This window comes from Apus apus, chromosome 5 (genome assembly GCF_020740795.1).
Source record: "Apus apus isolate bApuApu2 chromosome 5, bApuApu2.pri.cur, whole genome shotgun sequence".
In the NCBI taxonomy this organism is placed as follows: domain Eukaryota; kingdom Metazoa; phylum Chordata; class Aves; order Apodiformes; family Apodidae; genus Apus; species Apus apus.
This window is the reverse complement of record NC_067286.1, coordinates 24,857,278-24,878,235: the sequence shown is the minus strand read 5'-3', so window position 1 is coordinate 24,878,235 and position 20,958 is coordinate 24,857,278. Positions and strand designations below refer to the sequence as shown.

The window sequence follows — 20,958 nt, the reverse complement described above, 5'->3', positions numbered from 1 at the left end:
GTGAAGGACTAGCCATAACAAGCAAGAAAGGAAGTAATAAAAAAGAACAACATTTTCTAGGGACTGCAAAACTTGACCTAAGGAATTAGCTTATTTTATTCTGGTCTGGAATTTGCACCAAGAGCGAACAGAAGATCACAACTCCTCTTCTTCCAGTTCACAGGAGGCAGGTTACAAACAAGAAACTTCAGAGAAACAATGGGCTTATCTTTCGAGCGGATGAGCCACTTCAAGTCAAAGACATTTGTAGTGGATGTTGTAGCTTGCCAAAGGGTCAACAAGGTTGTCTTTCCCTGCTAGAGTACTGATAGTATAGACATAACTCAACCTAACTGCAGAAGATGCAAAGATGACAAATCTGCCCTTCCGGAGGAGTTGAGGCATAGGCAGGGGCATCCACCTGCTCCACAGATAAAAGAACCCTGGCCTGGGGAAAACAAAACCCAAATAAAAAATGCCCAAAAGGCCTAAACATCTTCTGTTGTTCAAGGTAATGCTGACTGCAGTTTTGAATTCTTCCTTACACTCAAAAATGCAGTGAACAAAGGCCTGCAGATGGTGCTGATTCATGGGCAATGACAGTTCGAACTGGGACAACACATGAGGTTACCACCCTTGCAGTGGAGACATCTTAACTGCTCATGAATCAGCTGTTCATGAGTCTACACCCTCTTGCAGCTGTCATTCACCGGTACAGGAGAGAAGTCAGACCCAGGGGCAGCCTTCCTTAAAGGCTAGTAAAAACAACAAAGGGCAGTAAACTCAACCATCAGCTCAATTCAGCCCTTCCCTGTTTCTAAGTCAATGCCCAAGAAAAATCCCTTCACTACTTTGACTCTGCATAGACACAGCTCTCAACTCAACCTGCTCTTTCCTTGTTTTAAACTTATGTCTGTTTGCAGGGCAATGACTAGCGCCCTTGTCAGGAAACCCAACCAAGTCTCCCACCTACATCCACATCATGCTTTCTAAGATTTAGACACTGAATACTTCTCCTGAAGATCCATAACAAAAATGCAGATAGTCCACTAACATTCCTATTTACCAATGACTCCTGCTTCTTGGCTATTAATGCCTCCAGAATGGCAGCCTCCAGTCTATCTCCCTTTCCCATGCTGCATACTCTCCAGTTTTCTCTCACAGGCAGATCCATTATGTTTTTCCTCATGTTAATAGGTGCTATGGTGATCAAGGCCCTTTTTAAAAGGCAGCACAAATTAGGGGCATGTCCTCCAGCCATAAGAAACTCAACTCAGGCTTTTCAAGAGTTAACAGGCTTCAAAAATCACAGTGAGAGGAACACAATCTCAAGAACCTAATTTCCTAGATTTGTCAAGCCTGAAGAAATTGCAAACTCTGAATCACAAAGGAAGGACAGCAGTAAAGCCGGCTTGCTCTTAAATGCAATTTTAATTCAGGGAATTATCCCACCTCCTGGTTCATCCTCAGGAGCTCAGAACAGAAGCAGGAAATTACAATCCTGAGACTTCTCTTTTTTCCTTGCCCTCAGATTTGCAAAGAAAGGATTTGACTATTCAGCACTTATGGAAATTCTTAAGTAAAAAATTGGGTGGGTGTACAAAGGAAAAAAAAAATGAAGGTGTGTCTTTATTTCATTCTAATCCTAGATCCCATGAGACATGGTTCTGCTACAGTGAACAGCTGCACCTTAGGCAAGAACCTGTCCCAGACACTACCAGCTGTCACCAAGTCAAATGAACTGACTGAGCTGGAGATACAGGCTAAAGGAGCAGAAAGCATATTTACATCTAACCTTCTTGCATAGTCACATCATGCCTCTTATGAGCCACTCAGAGAAGGAGGCTGACTCACTCCTTCACATAGTAATTTTTAATGGAGAAAAATAAGAGAAGTAGCCTCCTTTTCCAGGAAAGATGTTATTTTCTGCCACCAGTCTTGTTGCTTTTGTACCCAGGTGCTTTTCCAAACCCAGAATAATTCTCGTATTCTCACTTTATACCTTTTTTCAGGCAATTATCTCCAACCTCCTAGCTTCTCTCCTCAACTCTGCCCTCCCATTTCACACACTTTTTGGACAGGCCTCCAAAATATCTTCCCAGACATCCTACTCTAAAATCCTTCTGGCTGTATGTACTCCCAAGCCTGATAGGTCCCACATTCCACCACTGCAGCTAGCTCCATCACCACCTCTATCTCATGGGCTCACCATCTCAGCACTATGCCAATATAGGTCTCCCTTTCCAACTCCGTCCCCATTGCTAAGCTATTGATGTAATAAAATCACTCCACTAGGTCAGTGACTCTACTGTTGAGGGTCCCTAACAAGTTGTCACATCCTCCTTTAAAGTATTACTAAAATAATTCTTTCCTTGCCTCAGCAGTTAAATTCTTCTCAGTGCTCATCTACACTTTCAAAACTTCCATCTTTTATACTATCTAATTAACAACTCTTTCTGCCATCAGATCCCATATAATTACTCCACTTGGATCTCCTTACATAGCTCTTCTGTTCCTTTGCCAGCTCAAGTCCTTGGCTCTCATTTCCAAAATGCCTATCCTTGCTTCTGTTAGTATCTGTACTCCTATATCCCTTTCTCTTCTTCTCATGGTTTACACTACTCTTTTGCATCTGCTTCCTCATCCTTATTTCCCCAGTTACAACTTTTTAGTAGTCTTTATACCAGCTCCTCCCCAAAAACTCCCCTCTATCCTTGTTCTAAGAAGCAAGTGGAAGGAAAAGCTTTCAGAAGCTTTTCCCATTAAACCAAAGCTAAATGAAATTTAATTAGAAAGCTATGCTATTTTAATATTTGACCTTATCTATCCCACTAGAATTATCACATCCCTGATCCTTATCAGATGTCAGATGTCTAATTTAGACTACAAACCCTGTAGGGCAAACGTAGCCTTTTCCTTCATGCTACAGCCACAGCACTTAGACCAATCCTTCAGGTAAGAAAAATACCTCAGAAACTCAAAGAACTCGATTTTACCAAGTGCAGCACCACTGCATGCACTGAGGCTTGGGAATGACCAGAGAAGTTAAAATACTCACCCTTTGAAGCTTCAAAAGGCAAGAATAGGGTGCCCTCAACAGAAATAATGTCTGATCACGTCTGAGAAGAGAGGAGCTGGATACAGACTGCACTGATTTTTTTTTTCCATGGTATCTCTAGCCCCTTCCTGCCTCAAGTCTCCAAAGCCATCACTTATCCCCTTCAAAACAGCAGGAGAGACTTCTTTTTTCCTTCCCTCTCCAGAAGGAGTACTGCAGAAATAAACCTCGAATGATATATTATGCACCACCTTTGTGTGGCTGCCTCTTGGCCAGACGGGAAATTTTTCTCCCAAAGCCTTTTGTTTCCAGCTTTGATCCTAGTGTTGGATCCGCTCTGTTCAGCACTCCCTCAGCATGGAGGTGAAGGGAGAGCTGACACAGGCCAAGTTCGGGCTTACTGCAAGACACAGTGAGATCTTCCATTAGCCTTCTCCCCTCCCCCATCCCAACTGGAACTCTCCTTGAGTTTGAAAAGATCCTATTAAACATTTTCCAGAGGGCCTTACAGAGGATACATTATTTTGATGGGTGCTGGGACTAACGGAGGAGGATTTCTAAGTACAGTGAAATAATGGAGTTTGTTCTAATGGGTTTAAGAGATGCCTGGGGGCACCAAGCAAGTTCCTTCTCTGCAAATCAAAAACACAGAAGACCAGAAAATGGAGCCGAACAACTAAACGCCAGGAAGCGGGGAAATCGGGCTCTATTTAACTGCTGCTCTTGGTTACAGCCAACTTCAGGCTGCTTGGAAAAACAGCACACACACACATCACTGGCACAAACTTAACAGGAGAAAACAAAGAGACAACAGGGGTCAAACTGGGGGTGGCAAGTAGGAGAAGGATGCAAGGCTGGGTCCCCACCCCCTACCAGAGAGTCGGATCAATTATCCTTGAATACTAACAAGATTTCTGATTAAAGAACTGCTGCTATGCAATAGAAACAGAAAGCTCCAGCAGCTGGGAGGGGCTGTCAGGCAGTAACAAAGAGACACACAAGACTATGCCCCACTAGGGCATAGGAAGGAAGTCACCATGCTGGTAGCCAGGAGAGGTGTCTCCCCTGCCTGGAGTCACGGTAATGTCTCACTATTGGTAAATTTAACTCCAGGAGTAAAACTGCACCTTGACACCACAGAATATGGGGTCTGTTTTCATGCAGACATTCTCTGCTGGAGGCCTTGCTGGACAACATTTCTTTAAACAACCTCATCACTATAGTAGAAGGAGATGAATTCTGTTCTCATTCTAACCCATTCAGGGGAAATAGCTGGTGCTTCTTAGTTCTGACTACTGCAACATCAGAAAGTTGCTTGGGAAACAAGAGTCTACACTGTCTTCTGTCACACACTTTTTGATTAAAAACTGAAATTTAAGATGTATATACAAGACTGTCTGTTAATGGTTTGTGACTTACTGACTAGGAACTAAATACAGAAAAATCTAGTGACCTAAGAACCACCTCAATAGAAGCTTCTGTTATTAGTCTTCACGACCCAAAGTTGTGCTAACATTAAGCATCCTGCTATAGGCATGTATCTTGTGCCATCAAAATTGGGCTTCCAACTGCCCAATTCTCCCCTTCCTCCCCACCCCCCATTTTAAACAACAAACATAATTCCTTGATATGAGGAGTTTCAGTATCCACAAAAACTCAACAACCATCAGCTCCATTTGATGCTAATAAAGTCTTTATGAAAAATTATCTTTGTACTCTTGCATAGCAAGTCTTCTTTTATCTAGGCTCAGAGCAGCCAAGGAGTTCTGCTCCTCACAGAAACACTGACCACAGCTCAGGAGTCTCTCAGGCTGGAATACTTCAGCATTTAGTAGGCAGTTCTGCATAACAGAGGCAAAAAAATGCCTGGAAAGCTGAAAAGCCCAAACATAAACTCACCCGCAACAGGATGGCAGCCAAATACTCCCAAGGTAACAGTCCCAGAGAGACAGATATACAGCTTGAATAAATCACAAGCCTACAGAATCACAATCACCTGGATCCATATAGTTACTATCTTTGTTACAGGGAAATGGAAATCTACAGGGAAGACAATGTAAAAAGAAGAGATTCAAAAAAGCAATACAGTGCCTAGCCTTCACACACAATACACAACAAAATCCCATGAAAGAGTAATGCCCAATGTAACAGCCAAGGCAAAGAACCACAGGATGCAGAAAGCAAGAGCCCAACCATCAAGCACATTAGACTCATGGGTGACAATTTCAATTAGAGTTCTCGGCCATGATTTGTGTGAAACAACCAGCCACTAAATACAATATGCCAATTAATGGAGTGGGTTTGCTGCATGCCACAGATCCAGCTCTGGATGCTGTAGCAGGTAAACCCATACATCTTAACAGATGGTCAGTTTAAGTGTGCGTGCACATGTGTGCATATATCACTACATAAACCCCTTTGAGATAGCATCACAAATAGCTAAGGTGGAAATAACAGAGGACTGGAGAAACAAAGAGTCCACTTTCTTACATGTTTCTTTTTGCAACACTTTACTTACCAATTATCCCTTTCTAACGGAGAGTCAGTACAAATTTCTGTGGTTTTATGAATCATTTGATCATCAGCAAGAGAAACAGTATTATTAAAAAGAGAAATAGCCACAGAAGTCACAAGTAGCAGAGGAATTCAATGAAAGTGTAGCACACGCACTTAGTTTTTCAACCTAATTTTAAAACCTTGACTGTTTTTCAAGATAACATCTCTTTATCAGCTTTTATAAGCTTCATGAAGCATATATTCTATTGTGTTCAATGGCAAGTTGCATTCTAGGGCAAATGGAGTTGGCCTTGGGCAAGACAATTTCTACATCACTTCCCACATTTACAAAACAAGGATAATATTTGCTTATTTCACAAGAGTGCAGGAAGATTCAAAAGGACTATCAGACTACAGATCATTCTCATAGGAGGAATGTTTTAATTATTTTTTAATGTTAATTTCACTTGTCTGGAGAACTACACATTTTTAGGAGTAAAACCAAAATACAAATCACTTCAATTTCTTTTTCTAGTTAACATACAGCAAGCACTGCCTTCTGGTTTGAATGACAAACAACCAGACAATGTTTATTTATCCAACCACATTTCTTTCTGTAACTTCAATTAACAGAATGTGGAGAAACAGCTACAAGTTTTCTGAAATTCCATTTTGTGGCCCACGTGAACAGAATATTCCTATTCAAGGTTCACAAGACACTATGGCAATGCAAGCACTTTATGTAACTAAGCACCTATTAATTTGTTTGATGTGTACACCCACACTCCCAGGATGCAAGAAAACAACTTCTATTGTAGAAAACAAAGCACACAACTGAAAGCTTTTGGAAAGAGCCTATAAAAGCAAATTGCTTATCTGCACTAAATAAACGAAACTATAACGTTAACTTCATACTGGAAGATTTATGCTTTATGCTTTTCCAATAATGCTACTATGTTTTGGTAGACTTAGAATTGTTTTTTTAAAAAATAATATCAAAAAAACCCACAACAATACCAGACAAAATAAGACAAAAAAAACCTACACCACCACTTGTCAGCCTTCTGCAGCGTCTTACTTTTCATTTCAGAAGAATGGGGATGTTACTCAGTGTTATGACCACTTTGCCACAAAGAAAGTCAAGATAATTCAGGGTGACTGTGATCTCTGTGAATATCATGGAACCTGTTAGACAGTAAACCCAGGCATTCTCAGCAGACCCAGGAAGTAGAACATTATCAGCTCCAAGCTGACAGCAGAAAAACAGGTATTTTGCATTTGGCTGAGAGCTGTAGAACCAACTGCAATGCCAAGCACTTGTAGCAGAGATAGTGATTCCCACTACAAACTATATTTCCGTAGTGGTATAACATTCCGGTTTGCGACTTAAAACGTAGGCATGATGTTTAGGGAGTGAAGGTGTGATATTAGCCATGTATTCTTCTGGCAGAGCTCCAAGAGCCAGAATGGCAAGCACATCATACAGACAGGTTCTGTGACATTCTGTATTTATACTAACACAGACCATCATAACATCAGGTCCTTCATCACCATGCAACATCAAAGTGCGCCATTAACTTCCTATTCTCTCTATATACCCACTTTTACCTGCAACATACTGTTCCAAGAGCTTAAGATACTTGCACTTTTTTTTTTTGGTGCAGACTTCTCTGGTTTTAACCACTGCTATCCATCAAAAGAGAGTCCAAGGTCAATCTTGCAGACTTGTTTGCTTTACCTGCTGCTGTACTGAAGTACAGTGGTAAACGTTCAAGTGCTCCTAACAATTTACCTGTTTGGCATCGCAAGCTCTGTGGCTGTGGATGCTTTATGATAGTTAAGCTGTACACCACCCCTGCAGGCACTCTGAAGCAACAGTGGTGACAAATTTCTAGCTAAGAGGAGGAACACCAACTCATCACAGACTTTAGTATCTTCTCTGACACCTCCATCCTGACACCTCATGTTTTTCCTTTCTTCAAACAGGAAAAAGAATTGCTCAGGAATTGTGCTCTTAAAGCAAAGCATATCATTCCATGAAGGAACGAGGATACTCATGGAAACAGCTGGCATATCCAATCATAAACTCACGTTCGTTTGACAAGAAGATACAGGAAAGTGCACTGATGGGAGAACTACTTGAAAGAGAGACAAACTGCCATAAAAAGTGTCCTGTAGACATCAAGGCACAACCACCAACGAGCAAATCTGCACTTTACAATCAGACATCCCCCACATGGCTGTTAACAGCCCAGACACATTAACTAGGAGCACCTGGGTAACAGCCAAAATAAAACATATCCAGATCTGCACCTACATTAAGTTCTACGGTTTAGAGCTTTCCCACTTGTGGACTGCAGCTAAGTATCTGTGTACTACTTGGAACTTAAGAGTACTTTTGGTTTCTAAAAGGCAGTTTTTCTGATATACAGAACTGCAGCCCACAGAACTGAGCCTGCTCAGCCCTTCCAAGCTGGTTTACCACCTTCTTCAAACCTGCCTGCAATTAAGTTTCTTGTTAAAAGAGAAATAATACTACTTGAAACCCAAACCCCATGTGATTGTGCCCCAGAGGCAATACTTGCAGAATGATGGAGGTCAGCAGCACTACTGCAAACGCTTCCTGTAATTTCAGAGTAGCATAGGAGAAAACGGATGGGTGAAATTATACAGCAGCTGCCAAAGGAGTGAAGGGAGAGAAATGAGGTACGTATCTCTCTTCTTCGCACCCCTCCCCCAAAAGCCTTCCAACTCTTTATAAACAACTCAAAGAAGGGTTTATATGTTTACTCCTCCACCGGGCGCAGTTGTAAAATAAAGCACTATCCCCAAGAGAAAGAAACAGCAATTGTTTTCAGTTGATGCAGCAGCCACAAAGGTAAGTTTTCACCGACGAGACTTCATGGAACCGCTTCACGACTTGCAAAGACCGCAGAGAACCCCCCCCGTCCTTGTGCCTCACCACTATTTTTGGTACCACTCCTGCCCCGGCCTCACTCCACGCGGGCGCTGCGGGAGAACCCCCGGTACCCGCCGAGGCGAGGCAGGTAGCCCGGGGCGCCGCTGGAGAGCAGGGCTGTACCTTTAAGGGGCCCGTCGCGGCGGGTGCGCGGCTGCATTCCTGCTCCGCAGCGGCGGCTGTCCCGACACGCCGGGCACGGCAGCCTCCGAGGCAACCTGCGCGCCCGCCCCGGCCCGCCGCGCCGCTCGCACCGCGGGAACAAAGCCCGCGCCCGCCGCCGCCAAACTTCCGCGGGGGGCAGCGGCCGCGTGGGCGGCGGGACCCTCCGCTGCCGCCCGAGCGGGGCAGCGCCGCCCCCGGACCCGCGCCCCAGCCTACCGGGGAACCGGCCCGCCACGCCGGGGCACGGGGAAAGGCGAGAGATCCGCGTCCGGGTGCGGGACGGGGCACGGAGCTTTGTCCCGCGGCGGGGCAGGGCGCAGAGCAGGGCTCCTCGCCCGGCGGGCGCGGGCAGGTGAGTAGCGCGGCAGGGCAGGACTCCCCGCCCGGGCAGGGGTTCCCGCCGCCGAGCCCGGGACGGCGGCCGGGCCCCCCCACGCCGCCGCGGGGCAGAGGGCACCGCAGCAGCCGCTTACCTCTGGCGCGGAGCAGCGCTCCCAACAGCAGCAGCAGGAGCTGCGGAGGCGCCGGCAAGATGCAGCCCCCGCCGAGCAGCCTCATGGTGGCAGCGCCCGGGCCGCCTGCAGCGACGTCCCGGGCTCCTCCTGCGCGCAACTCCTCGGCCCTGCTGCCGCAGCTCGCTCCCTCGGCAGCCGCGGCAGCGCCGGGGCTGGGGGCTCGCTCCCCGCTCCGCCCGGCCCAGGCCCGGCCCCGGAGGAGGAGCCCCGCCGGGGCAGCCCCCGCCCCGCTCCCCCCAGCGCCGAGGCACTTCGCAAACTTTCGGCGCGACATAGGCGGTCCCGGGGCCCCCTCCTTCACCACCCAGTGGGGCCGCCGCCCGGCACCGCGGCGAGACCCCCGGGCCCCCTCCACCCTGGGCGCGGGTTCGGCTCCCCCTCTGCAGGAGAGGAAGCCCTTTCTAAAGCGGCCCCGGTGCTCGGGGCTCTGGCTGTCAGTGCCGGCTCCCGCCGCCCCGCCCAGGAGCATCGCTGCGGGCTCTCGGCTGCCCGCCGCAGGGCTGCCTGCCCGGCATCCCCCGCTGGCTGAGCGGCTCCCTCGCTCGTTCCCACCGCTTCCCGGCTTCTGCCCGCTGCCTGTACCCATGGCAAATAGCAGAGCCCTCTTCTCCTGTCCCATCTCCGTTTGCCAAACACCCTTCAGAAACCGAAAGCCTCTAAGCACTTCATTCCCGAGCCCTTTGCCCAGCATAGATCTGAGAGAAACGTCTGGTATTTTTTTTCCATCCGTTCATAACAAGTGTTCTGACATTTGGTGTTTTCCTTACAGTGACAGTGCCCAGAGACAGCTGATTGTGTATGAATCTCGGATACCCTGAAAAAAGAACGAGCTAGGGTCGTTGCCTGCAGGAGCAGAAGTTTCAACACTTGGTCAATTACCTTCTGGCCTCAGTGCTGCATTGAAAAGCTTTCACTGGACATCGTTGTTAAAGCCAGGTTTATGACCCTCTGTGGAACAGTTAGACATTTTAATACGTAGGGTTGGCAATACAAGAAACTGTTGTTAAATAATTAATCCCAGTTGATTTCAAAGTATTAACCTGAATGGAAAGCTGGATCAGATAGTCCAAACCCTGGACCACAGGGGAAGATGGAACTTTGTCAAATTGACACCAAAGGGCCACTGAGAGGAACAGTCTTACTTAAAAGCCTTCGCATAGATGAACCCAGAGGAAGCTGCAATTAATCCTCTCCTATAAAAATCACAAGACCAAGTAAACAGCACTTCTATTAATGACGTGTAAAACAGTGAAAGCAAGAAATAATATTAAAAACATCAACATAAAACTAAAGCAGGGACTGACTCTTGACAAACTCAATGTAAAGAAAAAAATAATGCACCAGAGTGCCTCACTGAAGAAGAGACATCCCAAGAGCAGGAATACTATAAGAAACAGTAAGCAGCAAGCCATGCATAAATTTACAATATATGGTCCCTAAAATAAATTTTTTAAAAAGCAGATTTTTTGCTTTATAGGCAGAACCAGTGCTTCAAGATAGGAATAGATCCACCTTACATAGCATAAGTGCAATAGCACATAGACTATGGCATTGGATCCTATGCATTTGACAGGCAAAGTTTACAAAGTTGAAGAAAAGTAGCAAATAGAGGTAGCCAAGAGGAATACAATGAGGTGGTGAGATAAAAAACTTCTCTATGCTAACATTGGCTTGAAAGCAGTGACAGAATGAAGCATGGAAAGAATATGCAATTATTGTAATTGAATAAATGCCAAGATACCAGAGTTCAAGATGATTGAAGTGGAAGAGTTGAGAACAGTGGGTTGAAGTTAAGGGAGAGAAAACATTAACATCACTGACCAGTTGGCTGACTGCCTAGCATGCAAAACCCTTACTGTACACCCCTAAATAAAACACAGGGCAACATAACCAAAATTCATTTATAGATCCTCAGGTAGTATAAATCAGAGCAGCCCTGACTTCAGGCTCACAGTAACTTGTAAGAAGTTTAGGTGCCAAAGTACAGAATGTGATAAAGGGCAGAAACAGGGCCCAGAACTTTCTGATAATTACATACTTAGGTCACGGAACAGTCTCCCAGCTCTTGAGTATTTTCCTGTGTTTGAAACAAAATCCTCTTGAAAAATATTGTCCTGAACACAAATAAATTCTCATTAGCTCCTGAGTCCTTCTTCCTCTAGGGAACAAATGTTTTTACCCACTTGTGTTTGTTGAAAGTGTGTTTACTAGTTCTCTCCATCTTGTGCTGCATTCTGGCAAATCACTTTCCTCTTCAAACTCAACTTCAATATAATTATATCTCTGTCTTATAAATAATTTTGAAATCCCCTGGTGAAATGCTAGAGGAGCACACAGTAAGTATTGTCTTTCACAACAATCTCTTGAATAGGTTGCAGTTGAGCAGACAGAAATTTATACCATAAACCTCTCAGTTACCTACCAGTTGATACAATACTATGAATATAGCCCTGATTCCATGTGGAATCTTTGGGGAATAATTGTAAAGTAGATTTATGCAGTGTAAAATGGATATATACGTTGAAAGAAAACTGTAACAGTTGCTAAATAAGGCTAGTAAAATTGAACTATATGCTTAGGACTTGCCTTTTTCAGAACAAATTACTTTAAAAAAAGACTATGTAAATATCAGAATGAACTTCAACCCATGCAGAAAGCAGGTACTTGCTTTTACCCACAGCTGACAGAGGAGCATTATTAAATAATTTGTAGTAATTTATATATCAATGATAAAAGATATGTAACACAAGTATTGTAAGAAAGATGAGAAAGAAGTAATTAAAATATAATTAACGATTCATTTTTATGACAACATGCCTAATAAGGAAAACATACCAGGCATTACAAAGAGAGCAGAGAGAAGATTATTATCATAATAACCATTTTGGGACATAATTCTCCCCACTCTGCTCCAAACAGACACACAGAGAAATAAACCAATCCGATGACAGAAAGCAGCTACTATGAAATAATATTAAAAGTTAGCATCATTTTCAGAGTGATTTTAAATAGCAACTCTGTGACAGGAAAAACAGAACCAAGGACATAATATCATTGGAAAAAAAAGAAAGAAACAACCAGAACAAGATTACTATGGAAAATAGACTTCAATCATTTTAAAACCACAAAGACCTTAAGAAGAGTTTAAAATTTATGTGTTGTTTTCTTAATGGGATGGGCAATTTTGGTTTTACTTGTCAAAGTATTTTGAATACATTAAAATGGGCTCTTCCTTGGGAAGATCATAAAATCATAAATCATAGAATGGTTTGGGTCATAAGGGGCCTTAGTTCCAAGCCCCCTGCATAGGCAGGGACACCTCTCACTAGACCACATTGCTCAAAGTCCCATGCAACCTACCCTTGAACACTTCCAGGCAGAGGGCATCCACAACTTCCCTGGAAAATCTGTTCCAGTGTCTCAGCACTCTCACAGTAAAGAATTTCTTCCCAATGTCTAACCTAAATCTCCCCTCTTTCAGTTTTAAGCCGTTACCCTTTGTCCTATCACTACATGCCCTTGTAAAAAGTCCCTCCCCAGCTCTCCTGTAGCCCTTTCAGGTACTGGAAAGCTGCTATGAGGTCTCCCCAGAGCCCTCTCTTCTCCAGGCTGGACAACCCAAATTATCTCAGCCTGTCGTCATAGGAGAGGCGCTTCAGCCCTGTGATCATCTTCATGGCCTTGATGTAGCGCAGGCTGGACTAGGTGGTCTTTTGCGACCCGTCCCAAACCTAAGTTCCACAACGGATGTAATTCAGAAAACTCTTAACAAGAAAAATATTTACAAACTCTGCACTCTGGCTTCATCAAATTCTGCATCACTAATGAATTCCACTAACTATACAGAAAAGCTGGGTAAATAGCAAATTGTACCCATCAGAGCCCTAGGTTCAAGAAAAAATCATGGGTTCTGTGCTATCAGACTATGGGATTTTCCAATAGCCCTTTTAATTTCTATCATTATTCCACTGCTACATTACCCTCATTGGCTCCCTCTTCAGTATGACTAGTGAACCAAAGAGGAAGAAGCTTGGAACATCAGGTAAGTTAAATGTCAAGATTTTACCCATATGTAGGGAGATGCAGTTATACAGTTGCGCCTCCAAATTCACTTTTTGACATGTAAAGAAGCAGTTTAATTTTCTAAAGAGCTGAGGGACCTACAACTTTCCCAGCTGGTGACCTAGTTTGTAAATCATGGTCTCTGCGTTAAATATATTCAATGAAATTTTAGCATTGATTTGTATTTCATGTTACCACTTTTTCCTTTGTTGCCTTCCCTGAGGTTTTCTAAGCAGTGGCACTGCTACTGTGTACACGTGCTCAGAGATGTCATAAACATTCAAGTCCTGTCAGTACTCTCCTTTATGGTGTTTCTCAAGTTACTGCCCACTTACTACTAACAAAACACCAATCCATGTGCCATCTTCTGTAGCATTACCACAGTTTTTAAATTACAACAAAATAAAATTCAGGCTAACAAGCCAGAGCTTATGTGTTACTTCATTTACTTCACCTTTAATTTATCTGGGGTCTTCTAAGCATTCCAATTGCACATGTATTTTTTGAAACTTTGTCATCAATTCTTGGACCACCATGAATTCTATTTTGCAGTGCAGAACAGCAAAACCACTAAATGGCTCCATTCAGAAGCTGAGATAGGAAGAAACTTGCAAATGGCCCTTTGTAATGTAATGACCAAAGTGCAGATTTACCTGACACCTTTCTCCCTGTTGTGCTTTTTTTTTGTGTCTGGTAGGTGGGACTGAAGCCAACTTGCTAGGCTGCTCAACCTTCCACTCTGGGGAAAAAAAAAAATCAACTCAGTAAATTGACTCTCAAACTAAGGAAAAAACCCAAACTTTTCTTCATGTTTTCTTTGAGATGGTAGTTCTTCCTGGGTGTCTTGCAAGCTGGTTCTTCTCCTTTTGCTGGTTCCCGTACATCCTCTATGTAAAAATAATGCAAATACAGCCTCTTCAATTCCTGATGGGACTCCTCCCTGCAGTGAAATGGCAATTACCCAGGTCTTGCACAATGTCTGCATTGCAAAGGTAGCCTATGGCCTAGCCTTAGGAACAGCACAGTTTAATACTTTGACTGGCACAGGAAAAAAAGAAAAGACCATAAAAGGAAAATGTTCTTTTCAAAGGTAGCTGTAGAAGAATTCAGTTTGAAGACAGAGGCCTAACCACCTTTATTCTCCAAACACATTCAAATGGCTAAGTGGCAAGTTATGGATTCTAAATTAAGTTATGACTGCACAGAGAAGCATTCTTCAAAGGACTGAAGACTTGTATATTTCTTTGACTTCAAGCTATTAATGTAGTTTGTCATCAATGGTCTCTGCATTCACATTAAATGCTTGTAGTAGAAATCAATCACACAACCAGAAAGAAAAGTGTCCTTATGTCTTGCTATCTGGAATATCTTTGATGGGCTGAGCTTTCCTTTTTCAAAAAAACTAGAATACATGAACTGGGCCCATAAGAGAAACAAACAGTCATGGGAATAGATGTGAAAGACATAAACATATTTTTCCCTAAGCCTACAAACCCTTCTTGCTTGCAGAAGCCCTGCCACTATGGAGATGACTGACATGTAAAAATGTAGACAGATAAAGAGTGTTTTCTTTCTTGAAGATGATTCAGTTCTAATACTTTACTGGCATGATGGGTTAGGCAAGTACTGCCAGCATGCACAAGATAAAAACCTGAAGTCTGATAAGAGATACGACATGTCAACCATCTGCTTCCCTATCAGGCGGCTGAATCAGAGACGCCTCTTAACACCTCTCCCTTTCTCATATTAGCTCTTGATAAATGTGACTGAGGGAACAAATTAATTGCTTCTTACTAGCACTGAGACCTGAATAAAGGCACAGGTGGGAGCAAGATCCAGAGGTGCACACACCCTCCACATGAGTCTGAGATCAGCCACCCACACATAGGCATGCAAGTCCAACCTCCCTCCTAGCCACATAAACTCGTGTCAATGTCATTGTGATTTTAGAATACTTAAGCATATTAACATAATATTAGCATTCTGAGAGTTGAAGGTAATGGGGGTTTGTGTATTGCATTTCCATTTATGCTTCATTCTAGGTCAGCAGAGTTGATGAAACTTTATTAGTGACTTCAGCAAACACATAACCATGCTTTAAATGCACAGTGAAAGCTTTGTCACAGAGACTGAAGGTTTCTATTTCACATAACTTAGAGCACACTTAGAGTATCCTCAGTAAATATTAGAAGTGGACTCTAGGCACAGAGTTTTGAGAGAAACTCTGATCCACATTTAAGCTTTAAGCGTTCAAGAAGAGACTCTTCTTTCACTAACACTGTGTAAAGTTTAACATTAAAGACTTGGAACCTAAAGGATGTTTTTTTACTATCTAACATGTTTTCAGTTTCAAATGCGGAACGGTCAATCCGTTTTGCTGTGTTTTAGAAACTAGCATGATAAAGTTAACAAATCAAATGAGAAATTTAAATACTTTCCTCAGATAAAAATTAATGTATTAATTTGCTAATATACTCTTGAAAATGTTCCATGTTCCCTCTCTTTCATTTAGAATTAATTGCCATGATCTTAATTTGCTGTTTCAGTCTCCTGTGGCTTATCTTCTCTCTCAGCAAGTGATTTGCATACTACTCTTTCCATCTCTCATCCACTGCTCCTCAACTTCTCTTCCAAAGTACTCCAACCATTAGATCATCTTCTGGTATCTATCTTCTATTCTAGTGACTCCACAACAATGTCAGTCTTGAAAACACTTCGAGTATTATTTAGTGGAAAGGAAAGACCATTCATCACTTCATCCTCTTCTATTACAGAGTGAATGACTGGGAAACCAGAGTGTGCTTTCACTAAAACAACACTGACTTCAGCTCTTGCATAGCTGCAGTGTTCCACAGCACTCTCTCACAACAGCCCTAATAAATGCTCAGGGTCATTTTTGTGTACCTCACAAGCAAAACTAAGGACTGTTTTGCAAGAATTCTGTATTTTTATATATGTGATCTCCTCTTTCTTTCATTTTTGTTTTGGTTTGGTTTTTTTCCTTGCTTCTCTCACTTGCTTTTCCATGTAGATTTTATAAGACAAAATATTTTCAGAGTATTTTGATTGTACTGAATCTCTGTACTGCACAGAGAAAGTTATATACCTTGACCAAAAGTGCTGGCCAGTATAGCCATCAGTTACTGCTTCACTTCAGCCCAAGAAGCAAAAGCTCACCCACACATAGATTTGCCTTCTCTCTTGCACACACAGAGCCATTTACTTATTAAAATTTTCTAACACAGACACCTGGTTTAATAGATAACAGTCTGGCAGCTTAAGTTTGCAAGGAACATTTGATGAGTAGGAATGAAGAATGAAAATTGCAGCCCTTCTTGGGTTACCCCCCGGGATGAGCTAAGCCTTGGCTGTCAGAAATATTTCCTGTGCCAGAATTTCATAGCGATATTTATTTTTACCAGGCATTTTAGACTTCTTTGTTTGGCATGAGAGATCCTGCAAACTCTGCCAGAAATGGCTGTTTTTCTTCTCTGCATCATTAGTGGGCGGCATTCCAGCAGAGAAGGGTCACTTGCTTGGTACTTAAGCACTTTTTAAGATGTTGTCCTTTCCTTCCTGACAAGATAATGGGATCAAAACCTGAAGGAGAGGCTTTCAACAGTGTGCACTTACAAAAAAGCCAACTTTGCTCACTAACACTAAGCTCAAAGACGACCAGAATTTGGACAGTGCATTTAATACATGCCAGGAATCTATCATACAACTTACAGCTACCCTTGGTTTTAAAATGAAGATGTGGCCCCCATAAGCAACAGAAACTGTCATAATAATATTCCTTCTTCTAATAAGCAGATTACCCAGAATTTAGAAGTACTGCTATGACTGAGGAGTAGAAGAATGTTTCAAGTGTTTTATCCTTACAACTTTCATTCAAAACACCAGGATCATGGAACTTGATTGGACCTAAATCCTTAGGTGGACATAAAGCTCATAATACAGAGAGACCTCCAAATTAGATCAGATCTCTGCTTACTTTCTTTCTGTCTACCAGGTCAAGGGAAAAAATAAAATCTCAGCAATCCAGATTAAAATGCAGCTAAACTAGTAAATAAAAAATAAATTATAATGGCATTATGTTCACAGCACAGTTTCCTGCATGCTTATGACATCTCACCAGGTAAGTATATTCTTGACTTACGACTTCCAGGTACAACTACAGGTGTCAAATTTAAGCCCTTTGGTGGAACAAATGCTGGCTACTTAAAAGGGTTGCTGCTGTTGTCACATTCTATCACTAGCTGGAAAACACAGTTGTTTCAAGACTTAATCTTGTGGCAGATGTTAGGATTGAGAAACTTTGTGAATCCGTCAGTCTTAAAGAACAATGTAAGTCCCATCTGTTTGCCTAGGTCTTACCTGAAGAGGTAAACTGGTAGTAATACTGCTTTCTTGGAAGACAATGATTGGTTTACTCGTTGTGTGAAAATACTGTGCTGCATGTGAACCAGATAAATAATTCATTCACCTTGGGAAGGCTCAGATTAGGATACGCACTAGAAGTACTCAGTCAGTAAAAGTCTCCTCACCAACCAGGAGAGGAATCAAAAACATGAAAATACAGATTTCATCACATAATTTAATTGTGATTTTGGCTGACCTTTTTATTTAAGGTAATCTTATTTTAAGTGCATGTGTTTAGAGAGTTTTTTCATAATTCATAAAAATAATTATGAACTCAGAAACTTAATGGGAGGTTTTATGGGTTTGTAACTGACTCATAAAGGAATCATCCAGCTTCAGTGTCATTGATTTTTAAAATGTCTTGCATAATAGAATCCTAATTTCACTTACAAGATTTCCAATAATTTACATAAATAATATTAACTTTTTTTTTTTCTCAGTATGATTTGTTTATTGGGTATCTTAAGCGAAACATATTTTGTTATCACACCTGCAATTTTATTAATTCTCATATACTAGGTAAAGTTCAGCCAGCTAATGCATGGGAAGCCTCAAAAATACAAAGCACCACCAAATCCCCAAAAGCTGCCCTGCACAGAACAGGAGCTTAGCTAACAGCTTCAAAACAGGACAAGGCTTTGGACTCTCAAACGACGAACAAGGAAGCCTAGAGACATTTTCCTAATGTTTCTGTGAAATTGGCTGACATTGATTTCATAGAATTCAGATGGAACAGGACAGAAGACTGCACACAGCCTAGTTCTTTGTACATTGTAGTAGTAATGCTTAAAACAATGGCATTTCCAACTGTCACCTGAAGAAAAAAAAAAGTTTCCTCCAATGCATCTAGGTTTCATTGTAACTACTTTAGCAATAATTGTTAAAATTCTAAGCACATAAAACATTTCATTCCAAGAAAAAGTAATAGAAGCCAGACAAAATGGTTCAGTCTGTTTAAAACAAGGCATTTCCTCTGGAATTTGTTGCTTGATATCTGCTCCTGTTTATTATTCTATATAATACTCTCTCTGAAAGAGGAGCTGTTTCTCAGGAGAACTTTGGTTAATAAAAAGAAAATATTTAAGCTCAACACTGATAGTATCATTTAGGAAGGTGAACATAAACCTAGCAAAGAGTAAGCTAAGCAATTAACATAGTGGGGACCAAGGATGTGGGAATGAAGGAAAACGTATCTGAGTTAAGCTAAATTGCTGAAAAACTTACAAAACTGACACAGAGTTTTCCAGTCCATGCATCATAACATAAAGAAATTTTCTTTCATTACATAACTTAAATTATACCACTGACTGTTTTCATAGTGGTGGTCCCATGGGCTCTTACTCAAGTAAATTAGTCCAATTTACATAAAGGTATGATTTCTGAAAGCCTACTTAAACCACACTTTCAAGTGAATTAAGTTAAATCAAACCAAGGTCACTTTAACTCTGAATGAGGGTGTGCACAAAATGTATCAATGTAGCCCAACTGATCCTTCTTGAAAGACTGATTTGGATTCCCAAATGTACCTGGTAGGCGAAACTCAGCAATTTGATTTAAGACAGGCAAGTACCACCATGATTCCTGGAGTAGATAGTGACTCTAAAACTGTACTCCACAGGCTTGCCCTGAAGTGAGTCCTGTACCCCTGGTAATCTACTAAAGGGTTGTGACAAAGAAAAATATGTTTTTTCACCATCATTCTTCCAGCTGGGTCCAAAAGAACATTAAAGCCCCCATTAGGTTTGTCCCTCTTATGGCAGCTATTAACCTTGCAAATATTTTCCAGTGACCCAGAAAAGCCTTCTCAATTTATTAAAATGCACTAGTCTAGGGTCCTCAAATCAATATGGGAAAACAAACTTAATAGCTATGGTCAGACTGGCAGTAATTCTCCCTTTTCAGGTCCTGAATGTTAGAGCAGGTGAGTGCTGCAGCTGACCTGTTATGTCACCTAATCCTGGCGCTGGCAAGCCCAGAGAGAAATAATAGTAAACAGGGAAGTCTATAAATAGCTCCAGAAACTACATCTTGTTTTTATACAGTTTTCTTTAAGTCGTTAACAGTCAGGCGCCAGTACTACTGAAACTTATCATTATTACAACCACAAATGGGCTCGGTGTCCAAAAGGATTCCCTTAGCTGGTTTAAAGGAAATAATAAAGTCCAACCCATAGAGACCAAAGAGTAACAAGAAAAAAAAATCCCACAGAGAAGAAAAAATAGAAATATTAGAATGCAACATTTAAAACTGGACTTTAAAGGCCTCTTGTAAATGAGTGATCCAGATATTGACCAAGGATAAATTGTGGTTTACAGAAACAATTTAAAGAACAAAAAAAAAGAAACAGCGCACAACCGGTGGAAGGCTCCTATCAGCTCAACTGACCAGCCATGTGGGAGAGGAAGGCTTTTTGATTTGGACACCAGTGAAACTGCCTGGCTGATGATAAAGGATTGCTTGTGGATGTAGAGATCTTGACACTAGTTTTAAAAGTGGAGGAACTGTCCTCTTAAACCTAGTGATCATAAGGGTTCTATCAAATTCTATTTCTCCTCTTCAACAGTGGCCTAGAACCAGATACCCCAGTGAAAACCTAAAGCAAACAGTTATGGAACAGACATCATGTAAGGAAAAATGTTTTCCAAAACTTCATTAGTCAGATAATTGGCTTCACTCTGAAGCAGGACAGTTCATACTCCTACAGATGTTGCGCACTTTTTTCCCCCTATGCTTTTACATAGAACAATACAATACTGAGTTTTCTTACACTACTTGAAAACACCTACTTCCTTTCTAAATTGTGCTGAATTTCTGGCCTCCAAAATATTTTGTATCTATGTATTCTACAATCTAATTGTATCTATGATAAAAACACCCCATATTTACATTTATAGGCTATAACCAAAGGCACAAACTGCAGAACTGAACAAATATGCATTTTTAATGAGCTTCATTGTAGCACAAATCACTTTAGATAACATAATTGAATAGGTTATGCCTATCCTTTTTAAGACAAACTTATGTTTTTCCAATCATTCTTCCTACTGAAGTGTCTCATTGTCTGCTTCCTGAATTAGTGTCCCTGCCCACCTTTGAACTATTTCTATGTAAGCCATAACCTTTTAAAGACAGAACAAATAAAATACAGTGGAGTGGTCCAGGAAATTTTGTGGGGATATGAATAGGTAAATTATAACATCCTGTTTGCCTGTTTTAACTGTGGTTTGTCCTCTGAGTGTGTAGATACAAGTTGAGTTGCAAACAGTCACACTCAACTCTTTCCTCCATTGGAATAGAGGCAG

At 41.9% G+C, this 20,958-nt stretch overlaps 1 protein-coding gene across 3 annotated transcripts in view; it reads right to left on the bottom strand.

The window, feature by feature from the left end:
• LRP4 (LDL receptor related protein 4) overlaps positions 1-9,299 on the bottom strand; it is an 84,027-nt gene extending 74,728 nt beyond the window's left edge. For all 3 annotated transcript variants that reach the window (XM_051621070.1, XM_051621071.1, XM_051621072.1), the window contains exon 1: positions 9,131-9,299. In XM_051621070.1, coding sequence (XP_051477030.1) covers positions 9,131-9,215 — 85 coding nt within the window. In that variant the 5' untranslated portion in view covers positions 9,216-9,299. The remainder of the gene's footprint in view (positions 1-9,130) is intronic.
• Positions 9,300-20,958: the final 11,659 nt, after the last annotated feature.